This window comes from Crocodylus siamensis, chromosome 4 (assembly GCF_052110815.1).
Source record: "Crocodylus siamensis isolate JL-2025a chromosome 4, ASM5211081v1, whole genome shotgun sequence".
Lineage (NCBI taxonomy): Eukaryota > Metazoa > Chordata > Crocodylia > Crocodylidae > Crocodylus > Crocodylus siamensis.
Genome location: NC_143398.1, coordinates 192577889 through 192598232, shown reverse-complemented (window position 1 = coordinate 192598232; position 20344 = coordinate 192577889). Strand labels below are relative to the sequence as shown.

Below are 20344 nucleotides of genomic sequence, written 5' to 3'. Positions count from 1 at the left end.
TGGTAATTTGAGAGTTAAATTACTCTAGGGACAGATTTTAAAGGGGTATAGACTTGTACTGGTGTCAGTGAATTTTTCAGAGCATGTAAACACTACACTTTAAAGATTTCAGACTAGAAACATAAGTCTAAATGAATAAATTTTAGAATAAATTCACATAAGTTGACTGCTATGTAAATTAAAATTACAGTATCATGTGCTTTAAAAATATAGCCAGGGTCCCTTCTGCATCTGAGGGAACCTACATGCCTCCAAAAATCTGATCTCTAAGCAGAAATAAATATTTGTTATTCTCCTCTGAAACAAGGGCAGTTGTACTACTAGCAGGTTTCAGAGGAAGACAGTGACTGTTTAATCTGAATTATCCAATGAAATATTTGTTTACATCGTAGGGTGTATGTTGCTATTTTTTCTATGAAATCTTAAATTATTTTGAATGATTCTACCAGCTGATATTTGAGCTTGGTTTCTCAATAATGGCATTTCACTCAATAAACCTAACACATTCATGTACACATTTTCTATTCTAGGTTGTGTTGCATGTTCCATTTTTAACTACAGAGACCCTGCTTTTGAGAATTCTAGGTCCACCTATGGTGCTACGTAACGCTAATGCTGCTACACCAAAGTTATATACCAACCCAAGTATAGCCTAATCTCTACAAGATGTATGGAAAGATGAAGTACTTCAGAATGGGATCCACAGAAAAAGAAAGAAAAAAACCCATGCTGAGTGTGGAGCTACAGAGTCTAAGCAGCATGAAATATCCCTGAGAAATTTCCCTCCCATGTTCCTAGGAACTTCCTTCTGCTCTGGCTCCCTGGATGTAGATAGTCCAGAGTCACATATTTAAGCTTTACTTTAAAATATGGAGGTCAGTCCTTTCATTTAAAATGTCGCTGATGGTGGTGCTGATGTTCCTTTTATCCAATTAGTTCAGTGATTGGAGAACTCACTCAGGATATGGGCGACCTGGGTTCAAAATCCTCTTCTAGATTCAAACCCACATCTCCTAGATAATGCAGATAGTACATTATTAATGAATAGATAGTACATTATTCCGGAGTCGGTGGTAGGATGAAGGACACACAATTCCCTGATGTTCAAACAGTTCAATTTTACATAAACTAAAGCAGGAGTGGCCAGCCTGTGGCCTGTGTGCCACAAGTGACATGGGTAGCTTCTATGTTTAGCAAATGGCAGATCAGGAAGAGGACAGGCAACACAGTGGCAGGTAGGCTGAGGAGCAAATAGCAGAGCAGCAGATCAGGCAGGGAGCACAAAGCAGAAAATAGAAACCAGAGCGTCAAATCAAGCAGGAAAGGGGGATTGAAGTAGCACTCAGGGGAGGTGCAGAGCTAATTTGTGGCATGCGTGACAAAAAGGTTGGCCCCCAAAAAACAAATGAGGGTCTCTTCCCACAAGCAGAAACATGTGTTTCCCTGGAGACAAACAGCAGTGGCACATTTGTGCTGCTGCTACTTATCTCTAGGCACACCCCTTGCATGTGTTCTCTGGTATGCAGCAAATTGCCTCAGGTGGGGTAAGAGAGTCTGGTGCTACACTAACTTTGAAATTCAGTTAAGTGATAGCATTATACCTCAGTAAGTCTTATAATTTCAATTGAAATTTTCTCCAGGAATGGAGCTTATACTGCAGTCTGTAAGTAAAATATCAAATAGCCTCAATAGGATGCAGCAGAAGAGCATCTCTTCTTTATTACAAACTGTAATAGAATGCTTAAGTAAGTAATTGGATCGCCTTATCTCTGTGTTTAGTAAAACTGTTATTGAAAAAATAGTATTTTCCTTCTCTGGTTTTTAAACCAATTTTGTTTGTTTTCCTGTAAAAAAAAAAAATCTTTCTTGAAACAGTGTGAAAAGGTTTTTTATTTGGAAAAAGAAATACAGTAAGATCTATGTCACAAGGAATATATGAAATGTCTTCGTTTGCTACATGTAAGATCATAGTTTAGAGCTTCTTCCTTCCACATATGATTTGGCATGAATCATTGGATGATCTAGTATCCCATGATGTCCTCACGAGAAAATTGGAGAATTGTGGGCTTAATGCTGAGACAGTCAGGTGGGTGAGAAACTGGCTGCAGGATAGGACCTGGAGAGTCATAGTGAATGGATTATCCTGGCAAGAAGTGGGCAGCGGTGTTCCACAGGGGTTGGTGCTTGGTCCAGTACTTTTCAACATCTTTATTAATGATTTGGATGTGGGGGTGAAGAGCTCACTGGCCAAGTTTGCGGATGACACCAAGTTATGGGGAAGCATGGTCATGCTTGAAGATAGGCTACAGTTACAGGCAGCCCTAGACAGGCTAGCAAGTTGGGTAGATCAGAACTTGATGAATTTCAACAGTGAGAAATGTAAAATGCTACATCTGGGGACAAACAACCCCCATCACACCTACAGCCTTGGCAGCACCAAACTGAGTATCACCACAGATGAAGGGACTTGGGGCTAATAGACCAGAATATGAATACGAACCAACAATGCGATGCTGTAGCCAGTAGGGTAAATAATACTCTGGCATGCATCAATTGACGCATCTCCAGCAAAACCAAGGAGTGATTCTTCCACTCTACTCAGCACTGATGAGACTGCAGCTGGAGTACTGTGTCCTGTTCTGGTCACCACACTTTAACAAGGATGTGGACAAGCTTGAGAGAGTCCAAAGAAGAGGCACCTGTATGGTCAGAGTCTTAAAAAGCAAGCCATATGAGGAAAGGCTGAGGAATCTGGGACTCTTCAGCCTGAAGAAAAGAAGGCTGAGTGGGGACCTGGTAGCAGCTTACCATTACAATAGGGGAGTGCATCAAGGGCTCGGTGAGCAACTGTTCACCAGGGCACCCAAAGGGAAAACAAGGAGTAATGGCCACAAACTCCTGGAAGATAGATTCAGGCTCAATATTAGGAAAATCTTCTTCATAGTCAGTGTTCAGACTGTGAACCAGCTCCCTCCAGAGATGATTCAATCACCTACCCTGGAAATCTCCAAGAGGAAACTAGACAGTCACCTTGCTGGGGTCACCTGACCCCCAGTTATCTTTCCTGCTTGATGCAGGGGGCTAGACCCCATGATCTACTGAGGTTCCTTACAATCCATGAATCTTAATGTTTCTATCCTTTCTGTGGGTATTTAATACAATCATGATCATTCTAACAGAACTCATCAGAAGACTGATTACCCCATACTAATTATTAAGGCCCCAATCCTTTATGTGTTGTAAATAAGAAGTCCATTAACTTTAACAATATGAGCCTCATAAGAATAGAATGAGAACTTTTCATGACGGAGAAGCTAGGTGACATAAATTTAATATAACAGCATGAATGTGTGACAGCATGTTAATAAGCCTATAACAATTGATCAGGGATTATAAACCATTAATGATATTAGGATGATTTTGACATAGTGGTGTCAAAGTAGTAGGGAAACAAAGGCTAAATACAAACATGCAAAAGGGTCGAGGCAGAAGTGATCTAAGTTTCACACTTTAAGTGCCCTAAGTTAGGCCAGGAGTGAACACAACAGATGTGCACCCTGGGGGAGGGGGTACCCAGGCTGCCTACACTGGTTGAGGCCAGTAGTTTAGAGATTTCATAGATTTCATAGACATTAAGGCTGGAAGGGACCTCGGAAGATCGTTGAGTCCAGCCCCCCGCCCAAAGGGCAGGAAGTCAGCTGAGGTCATAGGATCCCAGCAAGATAAGCATCCAATTTGCTCTTGAAGATGTTCAATGTAGGTGCTTGAACCACCTCCGATAGCAAGCTTTCCAGACCTTGGGGGGCTCAGACAGTAAAGAAATTCTTCCTTATGTCCAGCCTGAAACAGTTGTATTAGTTTATGACCATTCGACCTCATCATCCCTTGGGGCGCTCTGGTGAACAAACGTTCCTCCAGATCCTGGTGGTCACCCCTGATAAACTTATAGGTGGCCATCAGATCACCCCTGAGCCTACGCTTTTCCAGGCTAAAGAGCCCCATGGCCTGTAGTCATAAGGTCTGTGTTCCTGCACACCTCCCAGCAGGCTGTTGGAGAATGCCAAGCCCAGCCAAGCAGCTGGGCCACCCCAATAGGCTAGTACCACCCAACCCGACCCCTAGCAGCCAATCCTGAATGGCCTGGGCTCTCCCTGGCCCCACCCCCTGCTAGCAGCCAGCTGTCAGCAGCAACAGCTGAGGGGTGGAGGAGAGCAGAGGACTCCGCTGGACAGCCCCTTCCCAGCTCTGCTGCCTTGAGATTTGAGGTCTCAGCCTCATCTGCAGCCACTGCAGGTGCCTCTTGCCCCTGTTTTAGAGCAGGGAGCCCCAGCCTGCTCATCCCTCCTGCTTCCCTATTTCTCCCCAATGCTGTCCTTGGCTCCTCTATGCCCCTTCCACTTCACCAGCTCCCCAGAAAAGTACTTGCTCTGCCTCCTCTTTGCTGCTGCTGCTGCCTCTGCTGCTCCTAGTGCTTGGATAGATCATGGAAAGTAAACCATCCAATGGCAGGGAGTGGAACTGGCAGCAGCAGCAATGGGATTAGCTCCAGTCCACCCAGCCCAAGTGCTTAAACTGAGCAGCTGAAGAACCCAACCCAGGTAGGAGCCTGAGACCCTGTTTAATCCTGCCACTGCTTGGGAGGATGGCTCTGAGGAAGGAGAGACAGGGGAGGGAGGACTCATTATCATGCCCAGCATCTGTTTCAGGTCCGCATGCACCTCCCTGCTCAGTGTGCCTCTCTCTCGTGCTGCTGCTATTTGGAGTGTCCACTGTACAGAGAGTCTCACTTGGATGAATGCACATTCACACATCCACCCCAGGGCACTGCATGTGGGGTGTAGCCAGGCATGGCCCCTAGCACTTCCACCCACCAACTGGCGTGGGAGGGGCAGGAACAGGGGTGTGCAAAATGGGCTGTATTCGATTCAGATTTGACCTGAATCAAGGACAGTGATTTGATTCATTGATTCGGATCACTGTCCCTGATTTGATTTGGCCGAATCTGAATCTGAAGATTCAATGCTGATTTGGAGAATCAGCAATTCAGCCACAGGTACAGCTTTAAATGCTTTTTCTATATACCTCAAGGTACCAGACATGGCTTGTGAATGCTGCAATGCTGGGGCAGATGGAGCATCCCACAGGAGTACAAGCTTGGTGGTGACCAGAAGTACTAGGTCTACTTCCTAGTCCACCAGAGAGCACTCAGGGGGGCCCTCCTGTGTCCCCCTGGCTCAGTGATCAGCTATGGGGAGACCATGCATGCCCCCCCAGACCCAGGAGGTACCAGTCCCTGACCTGGTGGGAAATGGGGGGGGGGGCCCACGTGCTCCCTGGTAGACCCAGAAGTGCTTCTAGTCCACTTCTGGGTCTGCTACCAAGAGCATGGGGGCGGGGGTGTTCCCCACCATGCCTGTGGGATGCTCCATCCATCCCACTATCTCAGCATTCATGAGCCACCTGCTACCTTGAGGTATGTACAAAAAAATTTAAAGCTGTGTCTATTTCTGTATTCTTTTGAATCTCTCCAAGTCAATTCAGAGGGTTTTGATTAAATCCAGAGAGATTAAAGGGTGTCCTTATTTGATTCCGAGATTCAGCCACTGAATTGGGCCAAATCTCCACCAAATCGAATCAGGGACCAAAGGTTTGCACAGCTGTAATGTGCATACACACGGGGGATGGCGGTGGGGAGTCCAAATAGCTGCAGCTGAAGCCCTGGGCGCATTTCTCTCTGCCCACTCCCCCACACACAGTATTCACCTGCTAGTCCACCAGCGCTGTGACTGCGTCCCTATGAATCCAGCCCACCCCTTTCTAGCACTGTGTCCACTCCCCAGGGCAGATAGCTATCTGTGTGTGTGTGTGTGTGTGTGGGTGGGTGGGTGTGGGTGCATTGGAAGGGAATGCTTGTTTTTGCTTTTATAATTGAGTCCCCTCCTTCCTCTACTGCCCAATTTCCACTGGCAGCTGGCATGGCCCCTAGCCACACCTCCTGCCGGTGGCTGGCTCTGTGAGAGCCTACTCAAATGGAGCAGATGAGCATGGGCTAAGGCTAGTGCACTACCCTGTGAGGGGAAGTCAGCAGGGCCCACAAAGCAGCCTGGGTTTCCAGGGGACTGCTACTTAACTTGAGTTGCTAAGAAGTTCAGTAGACTGGTCTAACTTAAATCACTTAAGTGTGATTCTACATTCATCCAGGTCTGTCTTAGACTGGGTTCCACCATTCTTAAACTAGTCTATGTCCATCAAACTTTTGTACTGTTACAGATTTAGACCAGTTTTTGGTCATTTGTATTATGTAAATTTCTTTAGCCAAAGGGAGGATTTCTTTGCCATAAATGGTCTTCCACATCATAAGCTCTATCTATGTATAGACCCAAATAAAAAAAAATGGGGTATTTCAGCACTAGTTGGAAAGTGGACAAATTTCAGAAAAATCCGTGAGAAGTTATTTCCTTTTTAAACTTGTTAGTGAAATTTCTAAGTGTTCCAAATAGCTGTAATACTAAATTAGGACAAATGTTGCCTCAGTTTAAGAAAAGTAAATCTGAAAGAGATGAGAGAACTTACTTTGTCCTTTCTTAATACTTGAGCTTCATACTTAGTATTTTGGGATTAAATCAGGGTCATATAATGAAATGAGTCATCTTGTCTCCACATTTTTCAAAGGGCCAATTATAGCAGTGGAATTAACTGTGAAACACTGGTAATAAATGTAATCTTAAATCCATTAAATCCTTATCTGGAATTTAGCATTTTGGGGATATGTTTCAAATGCTTTTTCTTCAAAGCAAGAAATCACAGAATAGAGTATTAGACTGACTTTTGAATGGGGAAGTAAGTAGCTTTTTAAATTATGTATAAAAAATATTTGTGGAGCTGAACTGATGAAAGAGCAAACTCTCTCATAGTCCCATTAAGGTCAATAAAATTGGCAATGTAAAGAGTCAGCTCTTTGTGAACCAAATAGAGTATTTGATATCTGTAGCTGAAGCACAGTGAAGTTCTTGGAGGAAAATATTCCTATTAAAAACTGTTCACTGTCCTCATACAGGGATATTATTTTCCTTACTTAATAGTATCTGTATGATCTTTGTTTAATCATTACGATCTCGAACACAATATGAGCATTTTACAACTTAATGTGAAAAAATGTGTTCAACACAGTATCTATTAAATAGTTTTAATTCTTAAAAAAATCCTAGATACAGAGAATGATGCATTTGTTAAATGTGATTGGATTTTGCATCTCTCTGCTTGGTTGTTATGGCAGAGGAATAAGGGCAATAACAGCAAGACTAAGGTCACATTGGGGATTTATTATTGTTAAAAAGTATTATAGATTTTGTAGAACATTTTAGAGTTTTACAAAAACACTGGAAAAGAGAGATTAATGCATTGGTTGCTGTCACCTTCCACATGTAGTATATATTGTATATTGCAAAACCTAAATTTGACTGTTAATCTTTGCATGAGTGGACATTTTAGCTACCAAATCATATTTCACAAATCCATACCCATCTCTCTTTTTCTGTTTGTTTTCCTTTGGACGAGTACTTGCTAGAATAAGAAATAGATTATCACTTGTTTCCTAAAAATATTGCTAATTTGTCTTCAGAAATTGGTATCCATTGCAAGAGATTTTTGTGAAATTTCTGGTTCTTGACCTCTGTTTGATGTTGATATATTCCATGAAACAAGGCTGTGTCTGCTTGCCCTCAATTAGTATGTCTGCCTGTGAACACTCATCTAACTTTGGCAGACGTAGTATAGTATGTGAAATGTTTTGCTTTTGGTTTGTGTCTTTTCACTGGAAAACAAAAATTGTCATTATGTATCTTCTTAAAATCAGGTATATGAAGCCAGTTTTCCCATCAGGAAACTATTGTCTTTTGCCTCATGGCAATTCATAAGAGTGCCTTCAATAAACAGAATGCAGATTTGAAAGAGTGAGCGGCAGCAAGTTGGAATGGTGTGAGTCAGCAGTTAAAATGCCGTATACCAGCTAAGTTTCATCATTGTTATCTCTAAGGAGCATGACAGAGTTGTTAAAGTTGAGGTGCGATGGGATCTGATGAGGGACCCTGTTGATCATGCTTCCTGCCATGTCACATGTACATAGCAGGAGGTATGATTGTGGAATTCTGCATGAGATTCGACACCTAGGGGAGCACATAGCGTTTTCCCCTGACTGGAAGCCTGGATTAGCTGACTGGGCCCCCCGGATGCAGGAACACATACTGCACTCCTTGGCTGAAAGCCCCAATCAGCTGAGGGGCCTTCCAGCCTCTACAATACACAGGAGCCTTGAAAAACTCTGGCCAGACATTCAATTAAAGGCATAATAAGAACCAGGCACAAAGTTATTACAGATATTTTGTGTAATAACTTTGTGACTTATTCCTTATTTTATCACACCATTAATTGGTTGAACATGTGGCCAAGCCACTACTTAAAATGTGATTAACCAGTTAATCTGGTTTTAAGTGTAATATGTGTCAGAAACCTAATGATCTGTTTAAAGGAAATTCAGGTAAATAAGTTAAGGAGCAGTTTCTACCTCTTTCTTCCCTTCCAGTGACCCTACAATAGAGTTAACTCAGTGTCTGGAAGGAGAACTTGAAAAATATATATTCTTCCTCAGCCTTTAATATTTTTGAAAATTATTCTATTTCTGTCCTTTTAGATATGTAACTTTACTGTATGTTTAATAGTTGGAAACAAAAGATCCCAGTGGATTTTTAGTGTATTTGCCATAACACAACAACTTGAAATTTGCTAATAAATTTACAATGCTACATTTTTTTCTTTCTTTGGAAATAAAGCATTTACCCTTTAATCTTCTCAGACTGCAGTACCCCTTATTCAGAGTTGAGGTGTATGGTTCAGGTTAAGTTGAAGAAAAGGGATTTTTAAATACTGAGGCAAGAGTATTGTCTCTGGTCATTGAAAAATGTCTGGGCTCATTTTGCTCAAAATTTTAAGCTAATTCACCTTCAGCCAGAAAGCTGGCACAGAAATTTCACGTGGAGAGATGAACATTTTGAAAAGGTACGTGTGATTGCAAATGGGGTTTTAACACTAGCTCTCAAGTTATTAACTCTCTTTCTAGATCCCTGTCTCATTGGTACAAGTACAAAACATGCACACAGGGACAGGATTTCAGATATTACAAATTGTTCTTACTGCTGCACATACATTCATTTTCACTTACAGTCCTATAGCCCAATCTGATAAACGCTTACTTCTATGCTTAAAGTTCAAATCCCATTAGCTTCAGTAGAACTACTTCCATTCTTTCAGGTAAGAATGTCTTTGTGTGCTGGTAAGAACAGAGCCTAACATTTTGCTGGGCCTCAACTTTTGCTTAGTGAAATTTAAATACTTTTCTTTTCTGATTGTCCTACTTCAGAGGAGAAAGGGTTGCCACTAGGCATTGTTTTAAGTATTTGACTGCATAGACAGCAGAGAATGTATTGTGATTACTTGCTGACATTTACTCATGTTTATGTATTGCTTCTGTGTAATCTTTTATTACTGGCTTTATATCTAGAGGGAGTCATGTTCCCATATACCTTTAGTCTAAGTGAGCTGTTGCTTTTGCTTCCTTTTCAGAATTCTACTGCTTTTTGCAAGCCTTTCTGTTGGAGGATTAAAGAATTATTTTCCTCCTTTTTGAAAAATGTCAGGGAATTAAAATTTGAAGCAGAAGATTACAAAGAGCTCAGTAGTCAGGCAAGGAGCTACTGGAGAATGGAAGAGAGGCTTTAGAAGGAGCAAAGTGATGGGGGAGGTTGTGGGGGCAGGGAGAATGGAGGTGCTGCAAGGAACTGTTTGGCAGAAAGGGAAAGTAATGGAGCGCGTGGGGATGTTTGTGAGTTGAGGCAGGAGATGGGAAGATGCCAGCAGACAGCTGGGAGATGGGGAGTGGTTCAAAGACTGCTCAGGTAAACAAGCTTCCATATGGCTGAAGCATAAGTCATACTAAAACTTGGGTTGTTTTTTTTTAATTATGAGTCAGAGATGGGAGGTTGCAGAGGGAGCATGAAACATGCAGTCTGAGCCAGATTTTCTAAACAGTCTATATCTACTGTAAATCTGCAAGACATCTATTTTTTTTCTATATATTCTTTAATTGCCTCACCAGCACACTGGTTGGGAACTGCAGTTAGTAATGAGCTAATGCATCAGAGTTATCAATTGGACCATCATCAGAAGTCTCATGGGAATATAGAGATTTCAGGATGATTATTACTTGTGTGTGCAAGAATTACGTTTAACCTGTTTATTCTGCTGTAACTGGAAGTTGCTAAAATGCCACCAACTGCTTTTAACGCCCTAACGTAAAGTTAGAAGCGCAGTCAGTCAGGCTCTTCCATTTCACAAATATCTTATCACACAGACATAATTACTATAATCAGTATAATGTAATTGAATTCTGGACGTTTCTTTAGTTTATGAAGCAGCAGTACCTCCTTTATAGTTAAGACTGTTAACGATCTTCCATTATTATAAGGTTCTTTTTCAAATCTTTCCTCTCGCTAATGCCTTTCGTCCACCCCACACAAACAAATAAAAAAAAATTAACGACGATCTTAAAATTCATCATTGGCATACCATTCCTAAGTCATGTTTTCTAAGATGCTTGGTAGAAATCAGAAATAATTTTGAAGCTGTTAGCTATAATTTTCCAAAGCACCTAGGTAAAACAAAAGCCTTTTTGTCAAAGAGTGATTTAGGAGCCGAATATCAATGAAAATGAGGTTTATTTTCACAAGATGTGGAATATTTCATGTCAGTGTGATGATTTGGAAAAGGTTACCTGCTGTAATTAAAACTTTGTCAAGTTTGCTTTAACATTTCCCTAATTTTTAATTTATTCAAAACTCCAGAATGGCTTGGCCTGGAAAATCTGTCTGGTTTGTATTAAACCTTGCTGAAAAGAGTTTGTAGTAAATTGAAGTGGTCAGTGGAGGAATGGAATTGATCTATACACAAATTGGATGGTTCGGTATACATCAATGTAACGTAGTATAATGTAAATCATGCAGCATTGTGTATACAAAACAAACCAAAATCTAAAACCCACAAGCTATCTGTGGAAGAAGTTAACTATAGGTTTATTAAAGCAGAATGATGAGAAAGAATCAATTTCAGTTTAGTTTGCTAAGTATTTACAGGAGAGGGAATTTGGCAACTAAGTCCCCAAAAGTGGCTATTCAAGCATTTTGAATAAGGAGTACATATGAAAAATCATTCATGCTTTATAAATTCGTAATAATATTATAATAATTTCAACAATCATGTAATATATATTTTCCTTCCAGTTTATAATCACTCGTTTTATTTAATCCCCGTTTTACTGGATTTCATTGCAACACGTATCTAATGTCAGATTTTGTAAATATTTATAAGCATAAAATGAAGAACCAAACTACAACTTAGTAACATGTCCTTCAGAATCAGCTAAAACCACTATTTTTTATTGATGTTTCTATTTTAACATCTTTCAACTTGGCCTTAAAAACTACCATTAAAGGAAATCATTATGAGTCACTAAATTAAGGCCAAGCAGAGATCACTGCCCATATAGTGTTGTGCTGTGCTCATGTATAGTAAAAAATAGCTCCCTTTTCTACAATGTGTTCTATGGCAAAAACATTCTGTAGGCAAACATAGTCTTTGAGAAATGGGATGCTCATATTGAGACTGATGAGTACCTATCAGCCTGGGCCACCCAGCTCAAGGTCTGCCCAGCTCAAGGAGGCAACCAGTCTATTTTTTGGGCAGGTCATGAGCTGGCTTCCATTTTTACAGGCTTATCTCTTAACCCCCCACACCTCTAACCAAAGTATACCCATGACCCCACCCCTCCCTGCCGATTGGTGGGGAGGTACTGGGCCACACAACAGGCAGCCCTCAGCCAATCAGTGGTAAGGGGCAGGGGTAGCATTCATCTTGGGCTCCCCTTTGTGTTGGCAGCCCCCCTCCCCTCCCTCTGCAGGCTTCTTTAGTAAGATTTTTTAAAAGTTTTTTTTTATTTCCTGTAAGATTTTTTTTCTTTGCAAATTCCACAGGCAATGCTGGATTTTGTGATTTCTGCAAAATGTGTGAAATCATGATTTGAGTATGTAGGTCCCTACTTATTTCATAACTGGGCACTGTCATTTTTCTGAATTGTGATATTAGATGGCAGTCTCACGTATATGATTAGATGTAATATGACAACTAGATGTGTTCTCATACATTTCAATATAAATATTTTTGGTTATATGCCCATTCTTTGTTTAAGCATGTAATTTGTATCTGGGCTTTAGAGCCAAATGCTACATCCATGAAGTCAGTGGCAAAACCTCCAATAAGTAGGGACCTACTCAATTTGTGATTTTACAGATTTTGCAGAAATCATGAAATTGGGCAGTGTCCACAAAATGGCTACTGCAGCCCATCTATGCAGCCTGATGGGGGTAAGGAAGAAGGCGGGCTGACAACACAAAGGGGAGCAACCTATATGGCTGCTGCCCCCACCTCTCACCGTTGATTGTCTGAGAGGGTTGCCTGTCATGGGCCCCTGCCCCTTTCCATTAATCAGCAGTGAGGGCTGAAGCTGTACAATGGACAGCCCTTTCAACCAATCAGCAGTGAGGGGTGGGGGCCACCGGGGCCCTGTGGACAATCGGAGGCCTAGGGAGGGGCCTCTGATAAGTCCCCGAAAATGTGGTCTGGCCCTGTGATCTGCCCATGAAATTGGTTGGCTGCCTTCTCGATGTGGGTATTCTTAACCAATAACCTTAACAGGACATAGATTTTGCCCTTAGCTGATGATGCAATCTTTCGGTAAGGTGAGGTAATGCATTCTTTAAATTCGGTCTTCTACCTTGTATGAAATATTATTAAGTGGCATTTGTTGTTTTGCACATAGGTATATTAATGTAAAATAATAAAATAAGTAACTGAGTCTTCATTATAGAAGAAGTACAAAAATCCTGAGGAAGAATAAAAAAATGTAGGTGTATGGCAGGTTGTACATTTTAAACTATGTCTGGGATTAATCATTTTCCAGAATAAATGGGAAAAGTTTCCTTAGTTTATATTATTTTGTTAGTTATTAGGTATTAAACCTCAATATCTAAATGGCTGGCATAAATACTCATAAAAAGAGTACTACCTGAAGTGGTCTGTCAGCATCCCCTGAATATAAAAGTTTACGATGGAAATTGTTTCTGATGGTAATATTTTATATTTGAGTTAACTGCTTTAGATACACTGAAAGAATCAATGCAAAGATAAAACATGATAGTAATTTTAGTGTAATGATGACTTTTTTAAAGTTTATTGGATTAATTTAGATGAACTGTTTCATCACAATGTAGATTTATAATGAGTGTAATGATTAACTCATAGAGTGCAGTATGAAACAGGTCAAAATGAGATTCTTTTAATTAAAAGATAAAATACACTTATTTAACTGGAATTATGAATAAGAGTAAAAAAATGATATTATATACATGTTAGTTTTGCAGAGTAGTTACAGTTGTTAAAATTACTACGTTTACATTTTATTTAATAAATGGTAATTCAGGTGACAAAAATGTGATGTTAATTGATATTTAGTCAAGGAAGTGTTTAATATCTGATTTAAAAATATTTTAACACCTATGTATTGTCTTTATATCTGTTATGTTCTATTGTGTTCAGCAATGGATGAAACCTTGTTTCCATTGAGGTCAGTTGGAGTATTCCCAGTAACTCTATGTAGGTTAGGGATTAACCCTGTGGCTCCATTTATATATTGACCTATGGGTAAATGGATGCTTTGCCTATACAAAGCCATTCTGAAGTCCCTGGGTCTTTGTGGAGGACAAGGAGGGTCAGATCTGTTTGTGAAACCTTTACATCAGTAGAAGTTTACTCATGCAAGTACCATCACTGATGTCACTGGGCCTGATCTAGCTCTGAGAAATATGCAGATGGGGTGTGGAATAAGCAGACCATACACAGATATAGCTTTCCTTGCAGAGTTGAGGTGTTATCTGCAAGAATTACATGTCACCTGTCTTAACCTAAAATTTCATGTAACATAAATTACCAAGCTTTTGTAGAAGATTTAATTGAAACTGACCCTGACACCTCTGTTTACTTAATCTAATGTTCTGTTACCCTATAGGTTTTACTAAGAAATACCATAAATAAAACTAATTAGTAAATGCATTTTTTATAGAAAGCAATAAGTTATTTGAAAAGCAGGAATGATATTTCCTATGAGTAGCTAGATTGTAATTATGCCATCATTCTCATAGTATTCTTACAATATAAATGAAATGCCAGATGTGTGGTAATTTAAAAATAGAATATAGACCCTTTTAGTATAATTACCAAATACTGTAATCTAGAAGATGTGAAATCTTTTTATGGAAATTTGGATGCATGTAGTTTAAGTACTATATGTAGGTATTTATAAAGCAGGACAACAAGTACAAAATGCATTCTATACATTTGCTTAAAAAGTCTTAAATAAATGTGCTTTGACTATCTGAACATGCTGTTTGAAACATGCAGCGTTGGCCTAACTTTGCCCCCGTTGAAGTTAGTGGTAAAACTTCTCTTGATTTCAGTGGGAATTCAGAGTTAGTTTACCACTAGATATTTTGTATATGTCATTCTGTTTGTCCTTGAGCTCAGAATTTCATGAACAGTGTAGTGTGAAGGCAGGGGAGCATTGGGCAGAATAGGAATAGCGATAGCTGGTAAAGTGAAAAATGGAGTAGAGGGATGGGCCTATGTCAGAGGAATTTACATATATGTTCTTAGCTGTCTTGAGACCTTGCCCCCAAATGGCTTAGTGTTTATAGAGGTTAGGACTTGTACAAACCTAGTGTCTGCTCAAAGGCCATGACACATAATAAGGAAACAAAAAGATGTTTTATATAAGTAGCTGTAAAAGAAAAGAATTTGTATTGCACACTGAAATTTATGAGGGGGTTAATGTGGTTAAGAAAAAAACTTTCTAGAAGTGAATCCTAGGATGTTGAGGCCTGTACAGTTTGCTGCTTTAGATCTTAAGTGCTGCTGAAGGTAGGAAGCATGCTGGTATAAGCGAATATCCTTAAGACAAACAGGAGAGTTTAACCACAGTGCATTTTTTACTGAATGGCCTTTCCAGGTCTCATAGTAGAGAGTCAACACTCACATCACAATCTTTTCCCTGCCTGAAAACACAGGAGTATGTGTTGTGTTGTATAGCTTTAATCAGTTTCTTGACTGCCTTAAATCACAGTAATAGGAGTTTTTGAATAAGCATTAACTTGCCCTTTCACATTGATGGTAAACAGGTCATTAAAAGGTATAATTTCCTGAACTGCCTGATTTTCTTCATAAGAAAAGCATTCTCTCTTAAATTTATTTCAGGAAAGGTCTAAATCTTCCTTGAATATCTATTCAAATGAGGTATTTTAGTTATATTTTGTAAGATTGTAGACATAGAAAAGCAGCCTGGTACATATAATATATAATTCTGCATGGGGTTAATTCATGATCATATATGTTTAAGTTTTAAAATAGCCATTAATGTGCACAAATACTAAATGTTCTCTAATGCTTTACCATTATTTTATTTTATACATTATTATTATTAAATATTTTATTAATTTTATATGATTGTTAATTTTTCATTTTCTTCATGTGCATTGCTTTTCAGGTTAAAGTGCAACAAAAAATATATTTGACTAGCTGGTTCTCAATATGAATCGTGCTTTTAGCAGGAAGAAAGGTAAGTACTTTTGTTTTTGTTATGTAAGAGACAGTTGTGACCTGATGAAGAATACCTTGTATTTGAAAGCTTGTCTAACTCTATCTCAGCTATACAGTTGGTCCAATAAAAGATATCACCCCAGAAAATCCTTGCCTTTTGCATAAGAGACAGAAGAAATCTTGCATAAATACTTAAAGATCAAATATTAGTATTACAGAAGAGACCATTTCTGAATCTGAATAGTTGTATCAGACCAATTAGTTAAGAAGGAAATGAGTTTCTGAAATTTGTATGGAACAAGTCACTCAAGATTAGTAGCTATGGAGAACTCATCTCTCTGGAGCACAATGCTGAGAGCTCATGCTATTTTCTTTATTGATTTCTGACCAGAGGATATGCCAGAGGGAGTTAGAATAATGAAAGGGAGACATAGAGACTTCTGCTTACCATTTATAATGACTGGGCTTTTATTGGGTAAGCTGTTTTGGAAAAATACTTTTACAGAGATAAACCTTCCTGTGAAATAAAAGCTCTGTGATTCTTAAGGCCTAGACTTCTACTGCTAAAAATTAAACTTGTGCTATTCAGAAAGTGTGCATCTCTACTATCAGTATAGCAGCTGATTACTAGATGAATACTCAAGAGTTACTGATAGTGTTCCTTCAGCTCGTTCACATTCTGTTGTATACACCTACATTTTTTATTCGTCCTCAGGACTTCAGTACTTTTTTCTGTAACTGAAGACTTAGTTACTTAATTATTTTAGTAATTTTTACAGGAGGTTACAGACAGAGATTTGTTTCCTGATTTAACAGCAAATGTTTGCTGTTGGTTGTTATTAATTAGTACAACTTTAGGGCTATATCTTTTGGCTTTGTTGTTTACATAATATGCTTTTCTTCTAAAAATCCTTAAATGGCAGACTATGGGTCAGGGTCTGTTGTGGGATAAAAAATGAAACTCTAATAGAGTCACTGTGAGTGTATCTAGTTATACTTCAAAAGAATTTGCTCTTATATTTTCTATATCTTTAATAAAATTAGAAACTTTCAGTTTCTGAATAATAGACTCTAACCAAGTGCAACAGCAATATCTCTGTAATATATTTGGGACTTATTTAGTATACATTAGGTGATTCTAACTCTGAAATCCATACACTGGTAACTTTTTTTCTTTTCCAGACAAATAATTCCATTTCTTGTTGATGCTTGATTCTTGCATTCCGTTCACTGGTGTTGCCTCACTTTCCCTGAATTTTTTTAAACACAAATTTCATATAGTTTGTATTAGATTCCTCATGTTCTTCCATAGACATGATGGGGTGGGGGAGGGGAGTGTTCCATTCCTCTTTAGTTTTGTAGTGTGGTAATTCACCTTGCTTCTGGTCTCGCATTGGTTCTTGCTGTACTGTACTGTGAATATTTGTGTCTCCCTTTGTGCATCAAGTATTGTCTTGCCAGTTAGTGCTGTTTGTAGGTGATAACCTGCACTGATTATCTTTATCCCTTCATCAGTGCCTGTGTAATAATGTACTCTTGATATCAAATAGTTTCTTAAACTGGGCTTGTATATGTACTGGACCTACTGTCAAGAGAAATTGACTTGTACTTTCTTAGCTATAGGTTGAGTAGTCCAACCTTGCACCCAAATGGCCTGATGCTCACAGAATTTAGGATTTGTATAAAACTAATCCCTGCTGAAAGGCTGTAGACACATTAATTTATAGTGCTACATAAGCACCTCATCACTTTGTATTGCGTTGTTTGGAGTATATCTGTTCATAGCCTCCTGACTGGAACTCTACAAAGTCACTGCAAAGACACACTCTCCAGCCAGGGGGCAATAAGAGGATGATCCTTTGTTTACCCTGCCATGGGTAGATCTATTGCTCCCTCAAGAGCAGGGCAGCAGCAAGCTCTGTGACAGCACAATATGGTGAGCAGAGCTGTAGCCCCTGGTCCTGCCTATGTTGCATCTCTGCTCCCAGCAGGCGGTCAGAGAGCCAGATACTTTCTCTACCTTCCCCACTTGAGCGGAAAGGAAAACAGAGTACTGTAGGACACTGGGAGTCCAAGAGACACCTTAAACAGATGTTACCTAAAAAATATAGAGCTACAGAGAAGATACGGTTTCAGACAGGAATATTTCTATAGTATTTGTGCTATTTTATGTTGCACTACAAGTGTACACATCTGTCCCCTTGACTTTTGTAGTACTACAAATACGATGCCTGTGTAAAGTCTCTTTTTCAGCTGACTTATTTACACGGAACCAAGCAGTGGGAGCCTGTCTCACAGGCACTCTATTGAGCAGCCAGAAGTATTGCTAGTGGAGTGATTGCTGGGTGATTGCTGCCTGTGTCTGACAAAACTCTAACAAGGAGGTGGGGGGAATAAGCCCAGGAGGGTATAAAAGGAGACTCCCTGAGTGATCAGGGAGAAAGCAAACGGGGACAACAAACAGGGCAATGTGCTGGTAGCGAGAGGAGGAAGGGGAAGAGGAAGACAAGCCAGCCACCAGATCCTGCTCTGGGAATGCAAGTGAGCAACTAAGTCACAAAAGTCTGGCTTGCGGAGTATTTCCTTGGTGGGCTGTGTGGTTGGGCGTGTACTCTGAGCAGCTGGGAGTGCTGCTATCTGGATGATTGATTGCTGGGTGATTACTGCTTGTCTGACAAAAGCTCTAATGAGGGGGTGGAGCTGTTCCAGGCGGAGGAGCTTTTAAAAGGGACTCCCCACATGACCAGGGAACGAGGGAACAGGGCAGTTTGCCAGCAGTTCACAAGTCAGTTTGCCACCCTCCTCTTTGAAGGGGAGCCTTTAAAGTAAAATCTTTCTTTAATTAAGAGTAGCTAATTTATACATATGAGGTGTAAGTAGCTAAAACTGAGCGGTTAGGCTAATACTTAAGCCTCTTTTTTAACCAGAGTCCAAAGGAAGGAGGAGCTTATTAGAGGAGTTTCCCTGGAAACTGTTGTCATCTTCCTTTGCTGTAAGCTTGGTGAAAGGAAGCAGGTTAGCAGGGAAAGGGGAATCTTTTGGGACCAAGGAGCAATGAACAAATCAGCTTACAGGGGAATTTTCTAGGGAAGATCTGCTTGGAAAGAGAGGCAAGAAGAGAGAGGTGGTGGGTTAGGAGACCAAATAAATGGCTGGAGGATATCTCAATGCCAGAGCCACTGCCACTGCCAGCTCTCCCTCTACTTGCTCTCTGAGGGGTGAGTTCAGGCAGGACTGCTCACCACTGAGGCTTTCACCCAGGTCCTGGTTTGCTGCTGTGCAGACCGCATATGGGTACTAGTGATACTTCCAGGGGCAACCCTGAGAAGATCAAAAGTGACTGTAGGGCTCTAAGTGCAAGGGCGAAGGGGACAGGGGCCCAAGTGGTATTCTTCTTGATCCTGCCAGTTAAGGGGAAGGGCCCGGACAGGAGTGGGTCCATCCTGCAAATCAGTGCATGGCTGCATAGATAGTGTCTGCAGCAGGACTTTGGCTTCTTTGACTATGGGATTTTGTTCCCAAGATGGTGGCTTGCTAGGAAAATATGGGAACCACCTGATGAAGAGAGGGAAGAGCAACTTTGCAGACAGGATTGCTAATTTAGTGAGAAGGGCTTTAAACTTAGTTCACTGTGGTATGGAGACAAACATTCTGAGTTAAGTGGGAAAGCAGGTGACCTGGAAGAATTACAAGCAGGAGGGGGCAACGGGGAGGCCTTATTCTTCCTGAGAAAGTAGGGCAATCAGCAAGTTGCTTCTGATGTCCTGTATACATGAATGTATGGAGCCTGGGAAACAAATAGGAAGAACTGGAAGTCCTTACACAGTCATGGAACTATGATGTGATTGGAATAACAGAGACTTGGTGGGATAGCTTGCATGACTTGAGTAGTTTCATGGATGGGTGTAAACTCTTCAAGAAGAACAGCTGGGGAGAAGACAAGGAGGAGTTGATCTTTATATAAAAGAACAGTATGATTGTTCAGAACTGCAGCGTAAAACTGAAAACAGGTCTGTTGGAAGGCCCTGGGTTAGGTTCAGAGGGGAGAGTGATAAGGGTGATATGGTAGGTGTCTGCTATAGACCACCAGAGCAGGAAGATGAGGTGCATGAAGCTTTCTTCAAATAGCCAGAAGTTTTCTGATTACAGAAAACAGGTTTTTATGGGGCAACTTCAGTTGCGCTGGGAGGGAAATATAGCAGTGCACAGGCAATCCAGGAAGTTTTTGGAGAATGTTTGGGACAACTTCCTGGTGCAAGTGCTGGAGCAGCCAGCTAGGGGGCCCTAGTTTGCTGCTCCAAACAGGGATGAATTGGTGGTAAATGTAAAAGTGGATGGCAACTTGAGTGGCAGTATCCATGAGATGAGTGAGTTCAGGATCCTAAGGAAAGAAACGAAGGTGAGCAGAGAATAAGGACCCTGGACTTCGACTCACTCAGAGAAATGATGAGCAGGGTCCCCTGGGAGGTCAGTCTGAGAGAGACAGGAGTCCAGGACAGCTGGCTGTACTTTTAAAGAAACCTTACTGAGGGCACAGGGATGAAGCATCCTAATGTGTAGGAAGACTAGCAAGTGTGGTAGAAGACCAGCT

General features: G+C 40.5%; 1 protein-coding gene across 3 annotated transcripts in view; it reads left to right on the top strand.

Moving 5' to 3' along the window:
• GULP1 (GULP PTB domain containing engulfment adaptor 1) overlaps window positions 1-20344 on the top strand; it is a 334203-nt gene that overhangs the window by 182938 nt on the left and 130921 nt on the right. For all 3 annotated transcript variants that reach the window (XM_090045269.1, XM_090045268.1, XM_090045270.1), the window contains exon 2: window positions 15701-15772. In XM_090045269.1, coding sequence (XP_089901395.1) covers window positions 15745-15772 — 28 coding nt within the window. In that variant the 5' untranslated portion in view covers window positions 15701-15744. The remainder of the gene's footprint in view (window positions 1-15700; window positions 15773-20344) is intronic.